Here is a 21,316-nt window from a genome sequence, read left to right as displayed (position 1 = left end):
GAGGTGAGGTTGCTCATCTTTGTCGGCCCTGTCCTCTCCTAAGCACCATGCTTTGGCTTAAAAATTATCTTAGAATATCCGCCTCTTCCCAATTAGACTCCGAGTTTTCAAATTTGGGGACTGGGACTGAAATGCCTAACAAATTGCTATATGTAAATGTAGGTATTAATAAGTAATAAGTGTGATGGAATTTAGCTGAGTTGAACTAAATCAAATCAAATTGAATTAAATGGTTTATCTCCAATGAAACATCAAAGAAAACACTCAACAGGGAACACACATCCACTCAGAGGCCAAAAATATTTGCAGCAAAAATAAAAACATTCTAGATTTATTTGAGACTGTCTCCCAACAAGTTAGTTTAACTTGGCACAGGGCTTCCAAAACATTTCTGTCTGTAGGGTGTGAAAGCAGAGGGCCTTGGAGCGAAATGAAATGTATTCTGTGGTTGTGCTGCCCTTGGCTGCCGAGTTATCAGCACCATGACAAGCTGGGAAAGATCATGAGACACTGACCCGCAGACACTTGGAAATGGGTGGTTAGAAACAGGAACGGATTAGCTCGCAGAAAGGAGCTGGCACCACAGATCTGCCGGCATCACGAGGGCGGGGTTTCTCTCCCCAAACGCCATGTCTGAGTTAACTGTCTCTTCCTGGAGGCCTTTGCTCCCAGCTCTCCTCAGCAGCTTCTAACTCTCCACACAAAGCAGAGAGGAGAAGTTTTGGAGCCTGCTCTGGGGGCTCAAGCAGAAGCCCATGGACCTGGGGCTTGAACATCAGACCTTTGCTAGTATTTCTCACCGTCTGGGGGCTGGAAGTCAGGGTGCCCGCATGGTCGGGTCCTGGGGAGACCCTTTTCCCAGTTCAGCCGCCTTCTGGCTACGTCCTCCCAGGGCAGGGGAGGGAGGGAGCAAGCCCTCGGTGTCTTGTCTTTTGAGGGCTCCAGCCTCATGAACTAATCACCCTCCAAAGGCCCTGTCTCCTGACACCTTCACATTGGGATTAGGGGTTCAACATGTGAATCCTGGAGGCACACCCACAGTCAGCCCTTGGCCGAGTGTGGGAGGAGGGGCAGTCTAGCGTTCCTGACCCTTTTGAAGAAGGGACAGCAGCAAAGGAGCGGAAGTGAGGTCGCAGAGCTGAGAGTCATTCACAAACGTCCCTCTTGTCTGTCGGCTGCTCCAGCGCCTTCGCTCACTAATTCAGCCCATAAGACTTATGGCCCACATAAGACATGGGGGCCATCCATTCCCATGTCACTCGCACACACTGTTGCCATCTGGTTACCTCTCTTACTTTGCACCTAAGAGTTGTGTTGGGGGAGCCCAAGGGATGGGCAAGTCTGTGACTCCTCCCCCTGTTCCTGGTTTTCCTAAGCGTATCCGTCAGGGTTCTGTTTCAAGTCTCAAAACCCACCCCAACTTGATGCATGCACAAAAGCTCGGTATTGACCTTGCGTAACTGTAAATGTGAATCATTAAATGTAAGGGCGTAGAAAATTCTCCCGGTGCTCAGGCCCTGCTGAATGCGGGTTGACAATGTTGGAAAAGGGTATACAGGCAGTCTTCACTCAGGGTTTTTTCCAAAAGACATGTACAGTGAAGTTGGTTTTCCTGTAGAAACAGGCATATATAACGTTATAACCCAGGGGTGGGCAAACTTTTTGACTCGAGGGCCACAATGGGTTCTTAAACTGGACCGGAGGGCCAGAACAAAAGCATGGATGGAATGTTTGTGTGAACTAATATAAATTCAAAGTAAATATCATTACATAAAAGGGTACGGTCTTTTTTTTCAATAGTTTTATTCATTTCAAATGGGCCGGAGTTTGCCCACGGCTGTTATAACCCCTCTCTTATATACATTCCCACATGGAAGAAATGTAAGAACTCATTTTATGATGGTGTCAAAATTCAGGGATTTTCTTTGGGGAGGTTCCATCAGCCATATGTGATGAGACATTGGAAAGGTCTTAGAGCAGCTAAATGGCTTTTGGGGGGAATGAATCTAGAGATGTCTGTTTTGCACCAGTTATCGTAGCAGAAACAGAGGAAGTATGAATATTTTATAAACTGAGGGCTATCCCTTTAGGCCCAGGTTATAAGCCACTGAAAATTAGTGAGTTTAGAATTTCAGACTGAATTCAGATTTTTGTTACTCCTCCGTTGCAAAAATGTGGCGTTTTATCACAAAGAAAAGGCCATCTTCTTGGCTCCAACTGAATAGAATTCTAGTCAGTGAGATATAGGTGGATCATCAGTGTAGGGATCCAGCGTCTATTACCAGGTGGATGGCACTGAAACTGCAGAAAGAGGATGTGTAAATGCACTTGAATTTTAATCAAACCCAAAGCATATGAACAATGCTTTCTGAACGATTAATGAGCCCATAACAGTCTAAGCAGTTCATCCACCATAACATGGCAAGTGAAGGAGATCACATGCATTTAGGAACATGTGGTCGGGTTTTCGAGACCAGAGAACTGAGGTACACTGTCGTTCATCAGATAATAGTTGCAATTTATTGAATATTGACTACATGCAAGGCACTAAGTACCTTAAACAAATTATCTTGCTCAGTCCTCACAATGGTCCTCTGAGTAATTATCTCAGTTGCACTCCTGCCTGCTGTGTAACTCTGGGAGTGGGTCTCTCCTGCGTTGGGTTTAGACCAGGGGTGGGCAAACTTTTTGACTCGAGGGCCACAATGGGTTCTTAAACTGGACCGGAGGGCCGGAACAAAAGCATGGATGGAGTGTTTGTGTGAACTAATATAAATTCAAAGTAAACATCATTACATAAAAGGGTACGGTCTTTTTTTTCAATAGTTTTATTCATTTCAAACGGGCCGGATCCGGCCCGTGGGCTGTAGTTTGCCCACGGCTGGTTTAGAGCATGCACATGGCCCAGCACGGAGTCTGGCATTCCCTGACCTGTGCGCCGGACATGGTCCAGGTGCCCAGCACGCCACATCCCCGACCTCTCGGCGTTCCAATTCGTGATGGTGTTTCACGTGTCAACTTGACTTGGCTTTTGGCTAACATCATACTTGGCGTTGAAACACCAAAAGCTTTCCTTCTGGAATCAGGAACAAGGCGAAGATGTCTTCTTTCATCAGCATAGAGAGGTCTTTGCCAGAGTGATAGGCAAGAAAAAGAAATAAGATGCAAATGGATCGGAAAGGAAGAAATAGAACCGTCCTTTTACATGACCATCTAGACAAGGCAAGAGCAGAGACAGAAAGCAGATCAGCTGATGATAGGGCGAGAGGGCGTAGGGGCGAGGGAGGAATTTGTGTGTGTGTCGGGGCGGGGGGCGGGCATAATGGAATTGTTGTCTGTTTTAATTATAGTGGTGCTTACATGACTATAAATTTGTCAAAATTCAGGAGTGTGCACTATAAATCTTGTGGTACACACACACACAATGGAATATTCAGCCTTTAATAATAAGAAAAACCCTGCCAATTGTGACAACATGAATGAACCCAGAGGACTGAATAAAATGAGCCAGTCACAGAAGGACACATATCACATGATTCCACTTACCTGTGGAATCTAAAAAAAACTCTTGAAGCAGTGAGGAGAATGGTGGTTGCCAGAGGCTGGAGAGGGGAAACGCAGAGGTGTTAGTTTTGGCCATGCAAGACGAGTAAGACCTAGAGGTCTCCTGTACAGCACGGGGCCTGTAGCTAACAATACTGTATTGCACACTTAAAACTTGCTCAGAGGGGAGGTCCTATGTTAAGTGTTCTTATCTCTCTCTCTCTCTCTCACACACACACACACACATACACACACACACACACACAAATAAATTAAGAGGGTGGGAAGAAACTTTTGAAGGTAATGGGTGTGTTTCTGGTACAGATGGTGGTGACGGTTTCACAGGTATATACTTATCACATTGTACACATTAATTATATACACCCTTCTGTATGCCAACCATGCCTCACTAAAATGGTTGGTGTGTGTTTTTTTAAAAAATTAAAAAAACACACACCAACCAATTTTTTGAAAAAACACCGAAGAATAAATCTGTACTCAGAAGGATCCCTGACACTTAGGAAGGACTTAATAAAGTTGTCTGTTACAGATGTACTAGTATATGCATGGATGCATTGATAATATTGACCTTGTATTTGAACCATGAACTAGGATACAAGTTATTTTCCACTCACTAATACACATTACTTCAGAAATATCCCTACTACAGAGAAAGCCCTAAATGTACACCAAGAGGATCTTCTGACTAGTCAACAAGTTCTGTACCTCTCAGACCACCATCTGTTCCTCATTAACTAGAACAGTCCCAAAGGACAAACAGCATTTTCCAATTCAGCATCAAAAACAGAACGAAGCTGTGGTCACCAAACAAATATTTCCGATACAGCGAGGCAACCCAGAAATGCTGTGAACGGAATTTACCAAGCCTCCGAGCAGCTGCGCTTCGATGAAGCTAGAACAACAGAGATGTCAGCACCCAGAGCAGCAAACACACACAAAGCCCATCACGTAGGTATCGTCCCCCAAGCTTTCAAACCAGCCCAGCTTCTCAAGTGCTGTTTTGGTGTAGACTGTGAGCGCTGAGGTGCACATGTCCGCACACTGCCTGGCACGGAGGCCACTGACCGCTGTGGAAGTCGAGGAAGGGCGGAGAAATGCTGGGCCAAGGAGAGAGCCCGCCGTTGCTTCCAAACATCCCCACGTGCTGAGGGCACGAGCTGGCTGCGTCCACGCCCCCCCCACGTACCCTCAGTCTGCTTCGGAGCCCACAGGTGCTGAGCCAGACTGGACACGTGGTGCCAGGGATCTCTGAGCACTCCTCCCCCACCCCCACCCCACCCCCCGGCATGAATCTCGAACGTTTTCTAGAGCAGGACTAGTTCCCATACTGAGCTTGCAGATCCACCTTTGAATCCCCCCTGCCCCCCCCCGCCCCACACACACACACCGAATTCCTCGACTTTTTTATCCTGAGCATATCCATCAATTTCCAAACATAACTCAAGTACGAGGAAAACAGACATCTATGAAGTCCTATGTGATGTGATAGTTTTTAACTAGGACTTTGCTTAAACCGTCTTTAAACCCAGGAAAACTCTAACCTAGGCTGTGCAAACGTTTTCTTACAGGGTAAGATGGCACATATTCCAGGCCCGTGAACCACATATGGTTTCTGTTGACTAATACTGAGTTTTTTGCTTGTCTGTTTGTTTGGTTTACAGCCCTCTGAAAAGCCATTCTGGGCTCGCAGGCCACGTGGACACAGGCCGGGGCCTCCGGGCGCAAGTTTAGGCCTTTCCCGTGCTGTTTCAGGCTTTTCAGGGACAGACTTCTCCCTGCTTCCCAAGGAGGCTCGCTCCTCGCTGTGTGAGCCACGTGTTCTTTTTCTTGAATCCCCACCTATGCTACTTCTGCCTCTAGAGCTGGCAAACTCGCTGCTTCTTTGAGCCTTTGAAATAGACAAAGGCTTTAGGAAAACGACCCCATTAATGTCCTCCTGACCTGACACGAAGTGGTTTTCAGGCCCATGGCGTTCTGAAATGTGGCCTCCTGAGTGGACAGGGGCCGGAGCTGGATGTGGCCACGAGCACTCATGTGAACTGTGACGTAACCACGTTTGGACAGAATTTTGGTAATCGTACCACCTTGGCTCAGAGCCGGTGTTTTTGTTTTGGCTGCTCTATCATCTGGGATTTGTAGTAATTTCCATCAAAACTTGCAAACACTTTTTTGTTGTTGTTAATCCTCAACTGAGGATATTTTTTCCATTTCTTTCTTTTCTTTTTTTGAGAGTGGAAGGGAGGGAGAGTGGGGGGCAGGGAGAAAAAACACATCGATGTGAGAGAGACACATCTATTGGTTACCTCACACACATTCCCCCATTGGGAGCCAGGAATCTGCAACCCAGGAACGTGCCCTTGACAGGAATCAAACCCACAACCCTTTAGTGCGCAGGCTGATGCTCTGACCACTGAGCACACCGGCCAGGGCACAAACACTTCTTTCTAATAAAAGTGCAGGTTTCTATAATGAAATACATCCTCCGGTATCGCGGGGCTCAGTGTTCATTGTTGAGTGAACGCCAGGGGATTCCACGTGCTTCTGAGGAGTGAGCAGGAAGCCCTTAGTGTGTGAAAGGAGCAGGGCACATGCCGTGCGGTTATGAAGAGTGTGGATCGCGAAGGGAAGAGGTGCCTGCTCCTCTCCTGACCGGATCCCCATCTCTCCCAGAGGAGGCCGTGCCCAGGCGGCTGTGGGACAGCCCAGCATGCCTGCTTGAGTGCTAATGAATGATTCTAATGATGGCTAATGAATGATTCATACCCAAGGGAACACTCAGGAAATTGCAAACTGCAGGCTCTCCCCGGGGCCTCAGCCTGGAGCCTCTCTCCCTCCGACAGCAGTGGTGATGGCCAGCTGGTGGGTGCCAAAGCCAGTTACCTGCTTATTAGAAAAATTCACTTATACTGAAAGACCTTATCTTTATTGAAAGAAGTTTGTTTGAGTGTTAATAAGAGTAAAATATAAGGTGATTTTAGACATCCTTCTTTTTAAAAAATCCCCCTTTCATGTGCAAGAGCCACAAAAGCTACTTAAAGATTTCTGTCACTGCACTGGAGAACATATTTGCTAATGTTATCTCCCAATAAGGGTTTAACCTCCAACATTTACAGGGAACTCATACAACTTAACAAAAGGAAGATAACCCAATCAAAAAATGGGCAACACACCTAAGTAGACACTTTTCAAAACAGGACATACAGAAGGCCAAGAGACATATGAAAACATGTTCAAAGTCACTAATCATCCAAGAGGTGAAAATCAAAATGACAGTGAGGTACCATCTCACACCTGTCAGAATGGCTATCATCCACAAATCAACAAACGACAAGTGCTGGAGAGGATGTGGAGAAAAAGGAACCCTCGTGCACTGCTGGTGGTAATGCAGACTTGTGCAGCCACTGTGGAGAACAGTATGGAGTTTCCTCAAAAAACTAAAAGTGGAACTCCCACTTGACCCAAGGATCCCACTTCTAGGAATATATCCCAAGAAACTAGAAACACCAAACAGAAAGGATATATGCACCCCTCTGATCATAACAGCACAATTTACAATAGCTAAGATTTGGAAACAGCCTAAGTGCCCATCAGCAGAAGAGTGGATTAAAACACTGTGGTACATCTACACAATGGAATACTACGCTGCTGTAAAAAGGAACTCCTACCGTTTGCAACAGCATGGATGGACCTGGAGAGCATTATGCTATTTTGCAAATTAACATGCGAGTAGCACGTGAGCTGGGCATCTGATCTGCCCTCCTAAGGAATTCTCTATTCTCCCAGCTGTCTGCCTACTCACACTGTCTCTACTGTTGTTTACTGTGCAAAGGGGATGGTGGGAGCTGAGGGAAGTGTCCATTATCACAGCCCCAATGCAGCGGCCTGCAAAGTTACTTGTTTGCTTGTAAGTTCTATCTTCACGTCTACACGATACACCAGACGTTCCCTCAACACAGCGCCGGCCTGCACTGGTTGGCTCCAGGAGCCTGGACTGCATCCCACGTCACATCATTCATATGAGGGAAACACCAGTGGGCCCAGAAACGGATCCACCTCCAGCCCTGTTTTTCGTATGTGTAAACCTGTCTGAGACAAACTGTTCACTGCACAGAGCTGCCGGAGGACACGGAGGAGCCAAGCCCGTGGACCGGACACGGTGTTTTAAATAAACTCACGTGTGCTGCGGCGAAGAGGGGTAAGGTGCTTTATTTCAAGAAGTAGACACTGAGCCAGGCAGGAGAGGGAAAGGGGTTTCTTTAAGACTGGATTTTCGAATCACTCGAGACCTAAACTCTTAATCTGCAAACATGCTAGGTCTGTCCCCACAGAGACAGCCGCGCGTTTCCACACGGGCGTGGGAGACCGAAGGCACTCGGTCTGCAATGAGTCTGCCACCCTGCGGCAGTACCCGCACCACCCACAGCTCAGCAGCACGCACAGGAAGGAGGCATGGCTTTCCTCTGCTGAGAACGCATGCTCTGGACACCTCAATAAGATGTTCGAAAATGGCACCTTTGCTCCCAAAAGTCCCACACACGTTTCTCTAATAAACAGGTACAAATTTAGCGATTTTAATCAACATTCTTGCAGACAAGTGTGGATATGTATATGCATATATACATATATATATCAAAATGAGATTGACCAAGATTTGATACATTTGGTCTAGCAGTGGGTGAGTCATGGATAAATCTTAAGCAGGATATATTTTCTTGGGTGAGGATTTGAGTAATTCGTTCTCCTGCAGAGAAAGAGCCAGGAGCATAACGTCAGCTAGTTCGGGAGGAGTCCGGTGAAAAAAGAACGTGTAGCATCCCATGAAGCCAGCTTCTGCTGTTCTCTGGAGATACCGATGGTCTGGATATTGTGCCTAAGAAGTGTGAAAATCACCCTGAATCAGTGGGCATCCCTGGTAGCTGTGTGCTTTGGTTGTCTCTGGGATGTGCTATTATAAGCAAAACGTGTGGAGAAGCAAACTTAACAGCAACATTGAATCCCGTGTGTGGTCCAGGCCAGGAAGTGGGGCTGAGTCCAGACTGAAGATGCCCCAAATATCCAGTGTCCACCTTGTGGCCTTGCTGACACGGGGCAGAGGGGCTTGGGACAGGCGCCGTCTTCCTTTTCCTGCTCAGCCCTCAGTGCGAGTTAGTCCAGGGGGCCGGGCAGGGCAAGCTTTCCGCATGCTCGTCCTGTGGTTACCACTTCCCTGGGATGGAGACGCCACACTCATACCAGCCCACGTAGTAATAGGGGGTCCCAAAGCCAATGTTGCCAAAGCGGACAGGCTCCTGGCGATACTGGCGGTAGTAGCCTGGAACGGGAAAAGGAAAAAGAGGAGAGAAATGTGTCTGTGATACTGCCATTTATAGTAAGAAATATGTATTTGGTCTTTATCCCTGTTCCCGGCATAGCGTTCCTAAAATCCATGAGGTTTCCTAAGTGATAAGAGCAATAAAGGAGTCCTGATATTGGTAACAAACCCCTTTCAACCACATTTGTCAATGTTAGTAAGGTGACTTTGGAAAAGCACTTACACCTGTATATAGGGTGTCTCCCCAAAATGTGTACATGTTTTAACAGCGGTAGCTCAATTTTGAAAATGGGATGTATTTTAATAAACTGCCTTTACAATTATTCAAAGTGTGTGTATACATTTGTTGGGACACCCTATATTTAATGTTTATTTTGATGGTTAATTTTCTGTATTCAATTTGGCTAGGCTATGGGACCCAGATATTTGGTCAACTATTATTCAGGTCTTTCTGTGAATGTGTGTTTTAGATGAGATTAACATTTAAATCGAAAGACTTTGAGTAAAATGGGTTACCCTTCATATGGTGGGTGGGCCTCATCCAATCAGTTAAAGGCCCTAAAGAAACTTCCTTCCCGTTAAGAGGACAGTGTCCTGCCAGCAACTCACACGGAAACAGACTCTCCCGGGTCTCCAGCCTGCTGGCCCCTGCAGATTCCGGGCTTGCCGGCCTCTACCATCATATGAGGCAATTCCTTGAAATAAGCACCTCGCTCCCTTTTTCTCTCCCTCCCCCGCCCCCCCCCCATCCCGCACTGGTTTTGTTTTTCTGGAGAACCCTAATACACTTATTTTATTGTTTTATGTATTTTATTGTATTTTACTTCTTTGAAAATGAATAACTTTGTACCATTTTCTTCCCCGAGCTAAAAATGTCGATGGATCAGAAAACATCTCGTGTCTTGAAAATGCCAGATTGTTGAGAACTGAGTGCATAATGGGGAAAAGAGCTGGACTTCGTTCAGTTCTGATTGTTTGTTTGTTGGGGGAGTAAGTAACATATTGCAGGGTGTTCACACTTGAGGTGAATACACTAGTTCCCACCTTACAACAGCCATCATCAAATAGCTGATACACTGTCCCCTGAAGCAGGTCACGGTTGGTTTGCACTTGTTTATTTTTCTCTTCCTTACTGTTCCTGCCATTCTCCCCACAAAGGCCCTCCACTCTGTGTGTGTCTATGCCTCTTTTTGACTCTGTCTCTTACGAAAACCTTCCCCAACAGTGTCTGATGGCCGGCCTCCCTCACACTCAGACAGTGGCTGTAATCTGCTCAATCGCCTGACAACAGGACGACCATGTGACATAACTCTTGTCACTATCTACAGTTTAAGTTGTACCTGTTAGTTGCCTTTCAGATACTTAGCTTCTCTTTCTGGTCTTGGACCATCTTCCTGAGAGTAGGGATGAGGTCTTATATTCCATTGAGCTCTTCTTTCCCTAGGCTTACCCAACTCCAGCACACAGTAGGTGTATTTTGTTAATGTTTGATTGTCATGAGCTATAATGCTACCAACAACCTGTCATCAAGCGGTACACCAAAGCCAGGGCCACGGTGAACTTTCTCCCCATATCAGTCCTCCTCTCTCACCCCCAGTGGAATATGCCAGGTCTGTGTCCTCATTACCTTGAATGCTAGGGAGGGCCTCTATGTAGGAGTGAGGCCCCGTTCTCCCATCCAGGTGTGAATCCACAAATTGGCAATGGTCTTCACCTCTTCCCCAGCTGTCTCCGATGCTGTAGAATGTGTCTTCATGGAGGAATAAGATAAGTCAGTGACTGTTCAAAAAGTGCCGCAGATGGTTTAGGAGTCTGCCTGGGCTTTGGAGACTATTTGAAGTGGGTACATTACTCAACTCTGTGTGTCATACTTTCCATGTTTGAAACTTGGTGATAATGGTACCAACCCATAAGTGTTTAAGTTGTCAGAGATCATGTATGTTAAATACTTAACAAGTGTTCACTAAATGGAAACCATTACAGGCAGTTTCAGAATATAAATGGTATACTTTTTTAATCGTTGGTTTTTTAAAAAAAAGAACAGATGAAACTAATCTAGTCTAGAGGCTGCACTGTGAAAGGTACAAAGACCTATAAAAATAGAAGAACCTATTTTCATTTATAACTAGTAGAGTGTGTGTCAGTGGCATGAGGCACTGTCCGTGGTGCTGAAACACAGCTGCACAGTAGGACAAAGTTGTTTTTCTCAACCCTGGGATGCTGCAGGCTGTGCACCTCTCCTAGGACTTCCGAACCACAGGAGGAGAAGGGCAGAGAGACACAGACAGTGAGTGCTGGGAGAGGCATACACACTGAGAAACTGCCAGTGTGGAGGACTGTAAGGGAGATTTTGTTTTGACATTATCTTGACATGATGCCACTAGCAAGAAAAAAACAAACAACAACAAAAAAACCCATAATAAAATATAGAGCAGCTGAGGAAAAATTGAAAAATGTATTTACTAAAAATTGTGCAAATTTTGAAATAAAAAAAATTTGGGGTCTGGGTGGAGGCAGGCAAAGGGTGGGGAAGGGGACATCTGTAATAGTGTCAACAATAAAAATAAAGGGAAAAATTAAAAAAAAAATTTGCGTAGGTGAATGAGGCAAAGCCAGCTGGGTCAAATGGCATTTTGGAATGTTAGTAGGTCAAAGTGCATGTGATCCTTTGTTTTACTCCCCACCCACGATGAAGTCGATGTAATTTTTATTTGGAAAAGATGGTTCTGATAAAGCATGTTTTACCATCTGTGTCTTTTTCTCTGTGAAGTTGTGCCAGTAGCAGGAAACGAAGGGAGTGTTTTCCTCAATCCTTCCAGCTTATACTCATGCGTATTATTGCATTAACAGCAAAAACTGGCCTTTACATTTATGTCAGAATTTTGTCAGAATTCCTAAAAGGTAGGTTTAAAACATGTATCTGTCTGGGTGCCAGTGAGGGAACGAATCACCCTAAGACAGAGCCTGCCAAGCTGGTTTGAATTTGAGCTAAACCTAAATATGCCCTCACACACCTGCTATGTCAAGTGAGCAGCTCATAAAATAAAAATTCTTCCTGCCCTCCCACAGCCAACCAGCCTCAAAGACCTACCTTTCAGGTTGTCACTGAGGTAGATCTTGTACCGCAGTGAGTTACAGAGAATGACGCCCACAAACTTTCTGTACCACGTCCGCTTCACATACTGCCGGCCATGGCAGTCCGTGTAGTCAGGGTTGTGTTTGAAAGCAAATGGGATCCAGATGGGCTCACCTCCTTGACAACAAAAACACACCAGGGCATGGCGCTCCCGTGTTTACTCTCGCACAAGTACCAGAGATCTGACTTATTTGCTGGGCCTTCTTTCTCAAGGCTTCCCTGAGCAAAGCTTTCCCACCTCCCAGTGGGCATCCTCTTTCTCTTTCCTTTGCCTTCTTAGGACTGAAACATAGCCGTGGAGTTCCTTTTACTCAAACATAGTGAAGAGATTCTCAGAGCAAGAAAACGGCATTATGGGAAATAAGCTATAGAGGCCAAGTTGATCTTGCAAGGCATGCCATCCTACCTCCCACCAGGTCCCTCTGCCTAGACTCCTACTGTTCTTGTCACTCAGAAGACCCATCCTGAACTTGAGCAATAGAGCTTTCTCAGGTTATTTAAAAACAAAGTAAAATTTTGTTATACACTTAATGCATTTTGCTACCTTTTCAAATATTTAAAATATTCAAAGGGGGTTGAATGAAAATAAACTTATCTATTCTCAGAGAGCTTGGTCACCCATAATGGTTTTTTGTCGATGTTGGCTGCTATTAAAAAATTCCCAGATCACTTTTCCCTGGATTAGGATGAAGGGAGTAAAGAAACCACCGATGTTGTCCTAATATTATAAAAATACAAAAATGGTCCAGCACTTGTAATAATCTCATAGTCAGTGTTCAACATGATTACTCAAATATGGAGTTTATCAAGAAGACAGACTTACCTGGTGGCCTCACAACAAGCAGAGGGTTGTCTGTAGAATGAAAAAAAAAAATGACTCCATTATCACATTTCACAACCATGCCAGGACTTAAATGTGTATTATAATTGAGAGGGCTAACCCAACTGGAGTAGCAAAGAAAAAATATATGGTTTCTTTGTCAAAGGCCAACATTTTTGTTAGTTTTTATTTTCTGAGCACTTCCTTTTGAGAAATACTTCATTATTTTTATAGAAGTTGTGGGTCTCTGAATACTTTGACACTGGGTACCACAAAATAATGAAATGAAATACTCATTATGTTTTAAAACGTGTCCATCTTGGGAAAACAGGTTGGTGGTTTCTTAAAAAGGTAAACATGCACCTACTGTAAAATCCACCCTCTGTGGCCTTGAGATCTTACCCAAGAGAAATTAAAACATGTCCCAGAAAACACTTGTATACATGAATGTGTGAGGCAGCTTTATTTTTCATAGTCAAAAAGCAGAAACAGCCCAATGTCTACCAGCAGGTGAGTGGAGAAGCTCACTGTGGTACAGCCGCCGTGCAAGGAATGCTGCTGAGTAAGAAACAAGAATGAGCTACACATGTGCCTTCCTACCCTCAGATTTCAGACATCAGGTTCTTGATAGATGCTTAAGTGTGAATAATTTGGTTTTCTTCTTATAGATTTTTATCATGTTGATCCTGAAAGTTGCCAAAAGTCCATTTTCTTTTTAGGAAATGTAGCCATAAATATAGACACATTCCCTACGTTAGCACATTAACCACTGATAATGGCTTCTTCTTGATTACTAATGAGAAACACACTTCTTAGATGAAATAGATGAAAATGCTGTTGAGGTCCTTTGCCTACATTTCCAGTATAGAGAGCATAGTCTCAAAAAGATTTCATTTTCTTCTCCATGTTTTGATGCAGTAGGCAGGAGGCAGCGGATCAATGATTCCCTCTCATCATTCATGTTTCTCTCTTTCTATTTCTCTCCCTTCCTCTCTGAAATCAATACAAATATATTTTTTAAAAAGAAAAGAAAAATCTTAAACAATTAAATAAGCATCTTAGAGACGTAACTCATTGTTAGAAGCAGCTGCCTCTCAGGCCTCAGGCTAGTTATGCTCTTAAGCTGTTTGCAATGAAAAAATTACCTCTGTCACGAAATCTTTTGCAGAGAGATTCAGACTACCTTTCCTGCATGGCTGAGAACTAGATCCCCATTTTCACTGGAATTTGACCTTTCCATTTTCCAGGCAGTTCCAAAAAAGACTACTTTGAATATTATTGTCCAAGTTTTAACCTAGCAGAAAGTGATGTTTATTTAATAAAGCAATAGCCAATATGAATTCAGTAAATAGAAAAGTTAGGATTCTAATTTTCCAGTTTTTATTCTATTGCAGTCATTATTCCAAATTATTTGTTTTTGAGAAGAGGGAGAAATGAGAAGTGAAGGCAGCCGTACCTGACTCCGTGACAAATGAGACCGACGGGCTGATGGGTCCATAGCCCTGAGGGTTCTTGGCTTGAACTTTAAAATAATACCTGAAATGGGAAGAAAACGCTTGCTGAGAGAGACCCTTGTTTAACTTCTGTAATAAGACAGACTTCCCAACTCCTTACTCTGTGGCAGACTTTGAGTCCTATTTTTTTTTGTTTTTACTAATGCACACATCCCTGCTATTTCTTCATCGTTCTCTGAACTTTCTCATTTTCTAAAAACTTCTCAAAATAATACAATGAACAGCATAGACCTGTGGCCACTGTGAGCAGACGGGGCATCACTGAGAGAGTGTGTCCCTTAGGGCACCCGGTGGTTCTGCCGTGAAACTGGGCCCTGGGAGGAACCTCCTCTTGTCCTGCTCGGGCCCAGCTGGAGGGCCAGGCCCTGGAGGGCGCCGCTGGGCTCTGCGTGGAAGAGCAGGCTGTGTGGCCCGCCATGACCGCGGGCAGAGAGGGAGAACTGGTCCAGAGGCGGAGTCCAGAGGCAACCAACGTGTTTTGGTTGCATGACAAGCGCTGTGGTTGGCTTGGAAGCCTTAGAAGAGTTTCGAGCTTCTGCGCCTCCGGGAGAGAGGAGCAAGTCCAGGAAGGGATGGGGAGCAGGCCTGGAGAACTTCTCAAGGATTCTCCTTGGTCTTGGAACAGAGAATGGGCAGCAAGCACATCGGCTCGTCCACCTGGAGGGAGGCTGCTAGGCCCCCGGGGGTGGGAGTCCCGGGACATCTTGCTTTGCTCTCTTGGGAGCTACAGGATGAAAGCGGTGGCTGGAGAGACTGGGGCCCAGCACCACTTAGTACCCACTCCGTCTCTGAGAAGCTCTGTGTGTCCCTCCCCCGTGCCCTCCTGGGCTACTGCAGGCGAGGAAGGGGTACATCCTGCGAGTGTGGCTCTGCACCGCTTTGGAGAGTTCATGGCGAGTCTTTCCCTGTGGCTCTGACCAGAGGAGTCACACTTCGTTCCAGAATTCTTCGTCAGGCGCACAGATTACATGCGCTGAGGAAAAGGCACTGGGTTTTTAAGGTGAGTTACTGACATGCGGAGAGCAAAGGCTGTGTCCTGGCGCCACGCTTCTGAGCATCTGCGATCACCAAGGATCCCGTGGCCTCACAGTTACAGACAGGACGTGATTCTGTGTCTGATGAAACAGAGCTGGTCGAAATGGCTGAGCTGATGAAGCCACCCAGTAAAATTAGTCTTCTTTGAAGCCTTTTGAGAAAGTCATTCACATTAGGGGAGAATCCTTTCTAAATCTCATTTGAGAAAAAGATGCGCAATTGAGAACACACGTCTCCAGATGTCACGTTGCTCAGCAGTTCACGTTTTCCCAGCGGCGTGCGCTTTCGCGGGTGGCTGCGGAGGAATCGAAGGCGAAACTGCAGCTGGTCAAGTGATGGGTCTGGCTGTTGTGATTCTGGTCAAACTTTACAGATACTTTCTTTTTTCCTCAAGAAAAAGGAAATGAAAGCCCAAGGGGGCTACAGGATGTCACCGAAGGGATGGCACATTCTGAGGCTACAGGGGACGTTCCTCCTGACTGTTTCTCAAGCCACCACTGGAGCCGCCTGATGCCCCTTTCCCGAGCTCCGCGCTCAGCTGTGCACCGAGGAGACGCCAGCCCCTGAGGGGAGCTAGTCCAGCGTCTCTGTTGTCAACGGGTCTCCCTCTGACGCCTCAGCATCTCCAGACCCACCGTCCCGGCGCATCATCATTCCATCCTCCGCAAAGCCACGCGGCCCAACTCCAAGGACATGCTTCCACTTGAACTTCACCTACTGTGTCCAAGTAAATTAAATATGCCGCGCTGAAAAGCAACCTGGAATTATGAAGGAAGTGAAGCTCCTATTTTCAAAAACCACATGAAGCTTTGGCTATGAGCTGAAATAGCATTCATACTCTGAAGAGATTCTGCCTTGCCCAAGTAGCAGGTGCGATCCATGCCTTGCCGCCTTACATAGGCTTTGGCCCTGCTTTTGAATCGACTCCACAGTGACAAATCATCGGACCTTGAGTGTGGATTAAAATATGCGCTCCAGAAAGTGACCTGGCAGAGCTGGGTGATATGCTCACGCGAAGTCAAACCCAAGACTCGGCGATGAAGAGCCACAGCTGCGTTTACACTCTGGCTCCTCTGCATCATGGCTTCCTGTGTCTCCGATTCGGGGGACCCTGAGGGTGGCGTCTGGGAAGCCTGGGGACAGCGATGAGGTGGGAAAACCTGGACTCCAAGGAGGAAGCATTGGGTTCCTAAAGGAGACCCCCAGAGACTTGCTAGTCCCCCACTTCTCCTCCTCCTCCCTAGGGTCACGCAGGGGAAAAGCATCCTCCCATCATAGCATTTCCCTGGCCCGGAGAGTTTGGCAGCTGTTCAGAAACCCGTGTGAGAGAAGGCACAGTGCTCACATCCTGGGGAGCACTCCCCATCAGAACAAATGGCCGGGAAGGCACCCTGGGGAGGCCACAATAGCAGCTGCTGTTCCGGTCTGTCCACCAGGCAGCTGACCATGGGTGGACGGTAGGACAGAGGCCCCCAGGGGCTCTGCAGGCCCTCTGGGACCAGTGTCTAACCTCCAGCCTTCTCACCCCTCCCGCCTTCTCGGCCTCCTTTCCTATCTAGAACTCACCGTCTTTTTGAGCAAACTTTCTGCCTGGAACAACCTGGCCTTGCCCCACCCTCTTTCTCCTGGTTAACGGCGTCTTAAACCGATTTTTAGGCATGAAAACCACTGGCCTTGGTGGGAGCACTGGCAAACACCATGCACCAGGGAGCGCTGTTTCTCCCCAGAGAGCTGGTTTGCAGGCACACCACTGCTCGTGCTTCACTGTGTTCCCCCACCAGGGAGGCTTTCCTGACTGTCATCACTTTCAAAACCAGATTGTATAGAAGCAGAAATGCATACTCCCCCACTTTGTACCCTGGGAATACATTTTGCATTTTTCACACTGAGGCTGTAAACTCTGGCTCCCAGATGGCCCTCTGCCCAGCCAGCACTTGCCCGGTGTAGAAAGACGTGGTTGTAACCTATTTTAATTCCTGGAATGATCTAAACTTCTACATCATAGAGTTTGAGTACCAGTGAATTAAAACGTTTAGCAATGGCTGCTCCATTGATGTCACATGTGGAGGGTGTGCCGTCTAACACCGCCACACAGGTGATGACAAAAGGATCACTTCCTTTTCAATACAGAACATCTTTGCTTACCCAGTGGTAGGCAGTGCTGAGTCTCTGGAAACCAGGGAACAAATGTCCACACAATAGACTAACAATTCCAGTAACCACAGTAACTTCTTCCAAGGAAACTACCTGTCCTATGTAAGTGTCCATGGATACGCTATGGGAACTAAAGAGGATGCAAAGGAAATCATAAAAGCATTCTGGTTGGGTTTTTTCTTTGCAGCCCAAGGATACCTGTCACTGTGTCCACGGGTCTCATGGTTTGGTTTTTCAGTGACTGCCATGCCCTACCTTGTGTTTGGCTTCAGGTTCTCAATGGGCAAATGAGTGACCGTCGAAGCCTGGGTGGACCACTTGTTCCTGATGAAGTCTTCATAGGATGCGCTGTAAACCAAGTAGCCTGCGTGTGGGAAGAAGGAAGAACCCAGTGAGCGTGAAGGAACCACGCTCCGCAAAAGGTATAACCCGTGGAGGAGGGCTAAGTATCTTGTTCAAGTTCATTCATTAATTCATTTAAGAGATATTTATTGCATGTCCACTATTGCTCAGACACTATACTAAGTGCTGAGGACTCAGGGAGCAGTAGAGCAGACAGACAGACCAAAGAACACAGCTGTGACTGGAACTATGAAGGATCTGTCCACGAGCTGTCAGGGGTGTGAAGGGAGACCTAGTCATGGTGGACATGGAGAGCTTCCCTGGGGTCCTCAAATGGGGCAATCACTGAAGGATAACTGATAACTCTCATCCTGCAGCTGTGCTTCTCAAATGCCCCAGGGCTCAGGGAGCAGTGGTACACTTATGTTAAGTAACCTCTGTTGTACAAGAGATCAAAAGCTAAACAGTATAAGGTAAGGTTTTCAATGATTCTTCTGAATGCTTGCTTGCTTGATTTTCAAAATTGCCCTTCATAAAACCATATTCAATGAAGAAAAGAATTTTCTGGATGTTTTGACTGCAAGCTTTCCTTCTTCCATTGATTTATTGCTTCCTATTAGAAGCATGTTGGACTTCATAGAGACTGGCTGCAGCAGCCCACGCAGCATGCACACTGGAGTAACCAGCACTATTAGTTACACCTAAAGCTCAGACTCCTTGATCCTGCACCATCATGGCTCCTCTGGGCCCTGCAACCTCACCTGGCACAATACCGGGGCCGTTCTTCCCTGTGTCCCTTATCCTGGCTTTTGTGCTACTGTGCAAACTCCATAAGAAAAGTTGCTTTTTGGATGTTCTTGAATACTTTTTTCTCATTTTAAGAGATAATATTAGGGACATAAAGCAAAAGTACTATGACTTTGATGAACTACATTAGCATAATAGTGACAGATAATGTCAAACTATACCACCATCACCCATCTAGCCTGAGAGACACACACATACATATCCCTTCCTCTTACACAACTTGCAGGCTCAGAAGAAATCATTCACAAAGGAAGGGTCTCTTCAAAGAAAATATCAATTATCTTCAGTAAAAACTTATTTCAATATATTTCTCCTCAAATATATCCTTGGCAGAGTCAGATGAAATTAATGATCATCTCACAGGCCAAGAATCTAGAAGGCTCAAGATGCCTGGGCCTTTTCCCATCGCATCCAATTCCCACATAAGCAATTCAGAAGCGCTAAGACTGATCCGGAAGCACCCAGCAGGCATGGAAAGTGGAAGAGGCAGAGTCACAAGGTAGCACACAATAGGAACTCTTCATCACCCATTATACTGTAGGATCTAATCTTACAAGTGGCTACATGGACTCCCTGGCCATTTTGCAGGATTACAGAATGTAAAAGATGTAACAATATTTTGCATAAGAGGAAACAAATGTCCAGGGAGATGAAGTAGGTAGCTCAAGGTCATGCAAATCTATCTTGGACTAGGATTCTGGACTTCGGACTTCATCCAGTGCTCTTCATACTGCCCCACAGGACTTTCCTACCTGCCTATATTTCATCCTTTTGAAAGAAGACATCTGCATTTATCCATCCAGCCCACCCACGCACCTACTCATCCATTCATCGAATCCACCCATGTATCCATACATCCATCTATCCAATCCATCCATGCATGTATCCATGTATCCATCCATCCATCCTTCCATATACTCATCCTCATCTGTCCATCCGTTATTATCTGTATGTCCCACCTACATGCTGATGGGAACTCTGAACATCTGCCTTGGACACACCTGTTACCACATCTCCCGGGGTGGCTTTGTCCCAGTCCACAATGACAAATGAGTGGCAGCCTTCCATAGCAACAATGGTGATATTGCGGGGCGCGTGCTGCGGAGGCAGGTCATTCTTCCTCATGTCAGTCGGGATGATTTCATCCAGGCTCTCCACTTGGAAGTGATCCAGAGCATCGGTCAGAGAGCAAGGGGCGGATAGATCTTTACTTAGATATGTCACATAAGGAGCTGTGAAAGAACAGACACCCAGTCGGGTTGCTGAAGGCTTTCTCTGGAGGCAGAAACATAAGGTCTGCTCCATGGAGCAGACAATCGTTCAGTCTCTCCCTGCTAGTCAGAGGTTCCAAGGTCATCGCCCTCATAGCAAACCCAGAAGCACATCCCTAGCTCTCCTTAATGGACCCACCCATTTATATCTGTTAATCTCGTGGTTTCTAAAGATGCTATTGCCCCATGAACATTGATGACTATGGCCTCACAGCTACTTTGAAAGATCCCCAAACTGCAATTCATTTAACATAAGTTAGATCTGTAGCATTTTACCATTCCTGTGCCCAAACATTTGGAAAAGTGTGAATCAGGCCCAGAACAAAATTCATTCCCTAGACAGTCTTGGGACCAGAAAGGAATATACACTGTTCAAGATATACAGCCTCTGGCATCAGTCCTGGGAGGCCTTCTCTAGGGCTTCTGTGACCCCCATCCCCATCTGGAATGTCTGCAAAGGCCAGGCCTGAACAGCCTTCTATGACACTCTGCTCAGCACAGTAATAGCTACCCACACTACACTAACCTCGGTGGCCACAAGGGCACCAGGAATAAGGCAGGACTTGGACTGATGTCCCATGCCCTGCTGAGTCTGTTGACACTGAGGGGGGCCCGGGAAACAAGGGCCCCAATAGGAGGTGCTCCCTCCAGCCCACAGCTGTTTGAGATGCACGCTCTGTGAGAAGTTGGAAACGCCAGGGACACAGGGCCGGGCGTTATACACACAAGGCTCCAGAGTGCTCTCATTCTAGCACTTCTTCTTGTGTTCATCCTCACCTGAGTATATTTTCCCATTGATTTTTAAAGAGAGTGCGGGGAGGGGGAGAGACAGAGAGAGACATCTACGTGAGAGAGCCACATCGATTGGTTGCCTCTCGCATGCACCCGACCAGGGCCAGGGATCAAGCCTGCATCAGAGGTATGGACCCTTGACCAGCATCAAACCCGGGACCCTTTAGTCCAAGGGCCAATGCTCTATCCACTGAGCCAAACTGGCCAGGGCTCTAGTACTTTCTAAGTGTTCCATTGCATCTTTTGGTGCGGGTGCTCATTCTCAGTGGCCATTCCGACCAAAGGCAGTTTTTAGCTCCTCTATTTCCAATAGTTTGTATAAAATTGGGCCTTCAGGGCTTGTCCATGGATCTCATCTGGAAGTTTTGGAGAACAATCTATGCTGTATAGATTACGGACACACAGAAACAGCCAGACAACGGCAGCCTCTCCGTCTTCAGCAGAGTTCTCTGGGACAGCTGATAACAGCGCTGACGGGAGTTCCGAGTCCGGCGTGCAACGAGAGAGTCGGATCTGGTGAACTCAGCCGGCTGCTGCACGTCACGGGCCAGCGTTGGCATCTCCCGCAGG

General features: G+C 46.4%; 1 protein-coding gene across 1 annotated transcript in view; it reads right to left on the bottom strand.

Annotated features, from left to right (window-relative positions):
• Positions 1-7,752: 7,752 nt before the first annotated feature.
• FNDC1 (fibronectin type III domain containing 1) overlaps positions 7,753-21,316 on the bottom strand; it is a 49,053-nt gene continuing 35,489 nt past the window's right edge. Inside the window, exons 19-25 of the mRNA XM_015560019.1 lie at positions 19,685-19,915; positions 17,790-17,898; positions 14,288-14,367; positions 12,835-12,864; positions 11,967-12,128; positions 10,503-10,625; positions 7,753-8,875 (exon numbers count right to left, since the gene is read on the bottom strand). Coding sequence (XP_015415505.1) covers positions 8,760-8,875; positions 10,503-10,625; positions 11,967-12,128; positions 12,835-12,864; positions 14,288-14,367; positions 17,790-17,898; positions 19,685-19,915 — 851 coding nt within the window. The 3' untranslated portion in view covers positions 7,753-8,759. The remainder of the gene's footprint in view (positions 8,876-10,502; positions 10,626-11,966; positions 12,129-12,834; positions 12,865-14,287; positions 14,368-17,789; positions 17,899-19,684; positions 19,916-21,316) is intronic.

Source organism: Myotis davidii, unplaced genomic scaffold (assembly GCF_000327345.1).
Source record: "Myotis davidii unplaced genomic scaffold, ASM32734v1 scaffold1494, whole genome shotgun sequence".
Taxonomy (NCBI): domain Eukaryota; kingdom Metazoa; phylum Chordata; class Mammalia; order Chiroptera; family Vespertilionidae; genus Myotis; species Myotis davidii.
The sequence above is the reverse complement of the archived record's forward strand: the minus strand, read 5'-3'. Positions and strand labels throughout refer to the sequence as shown.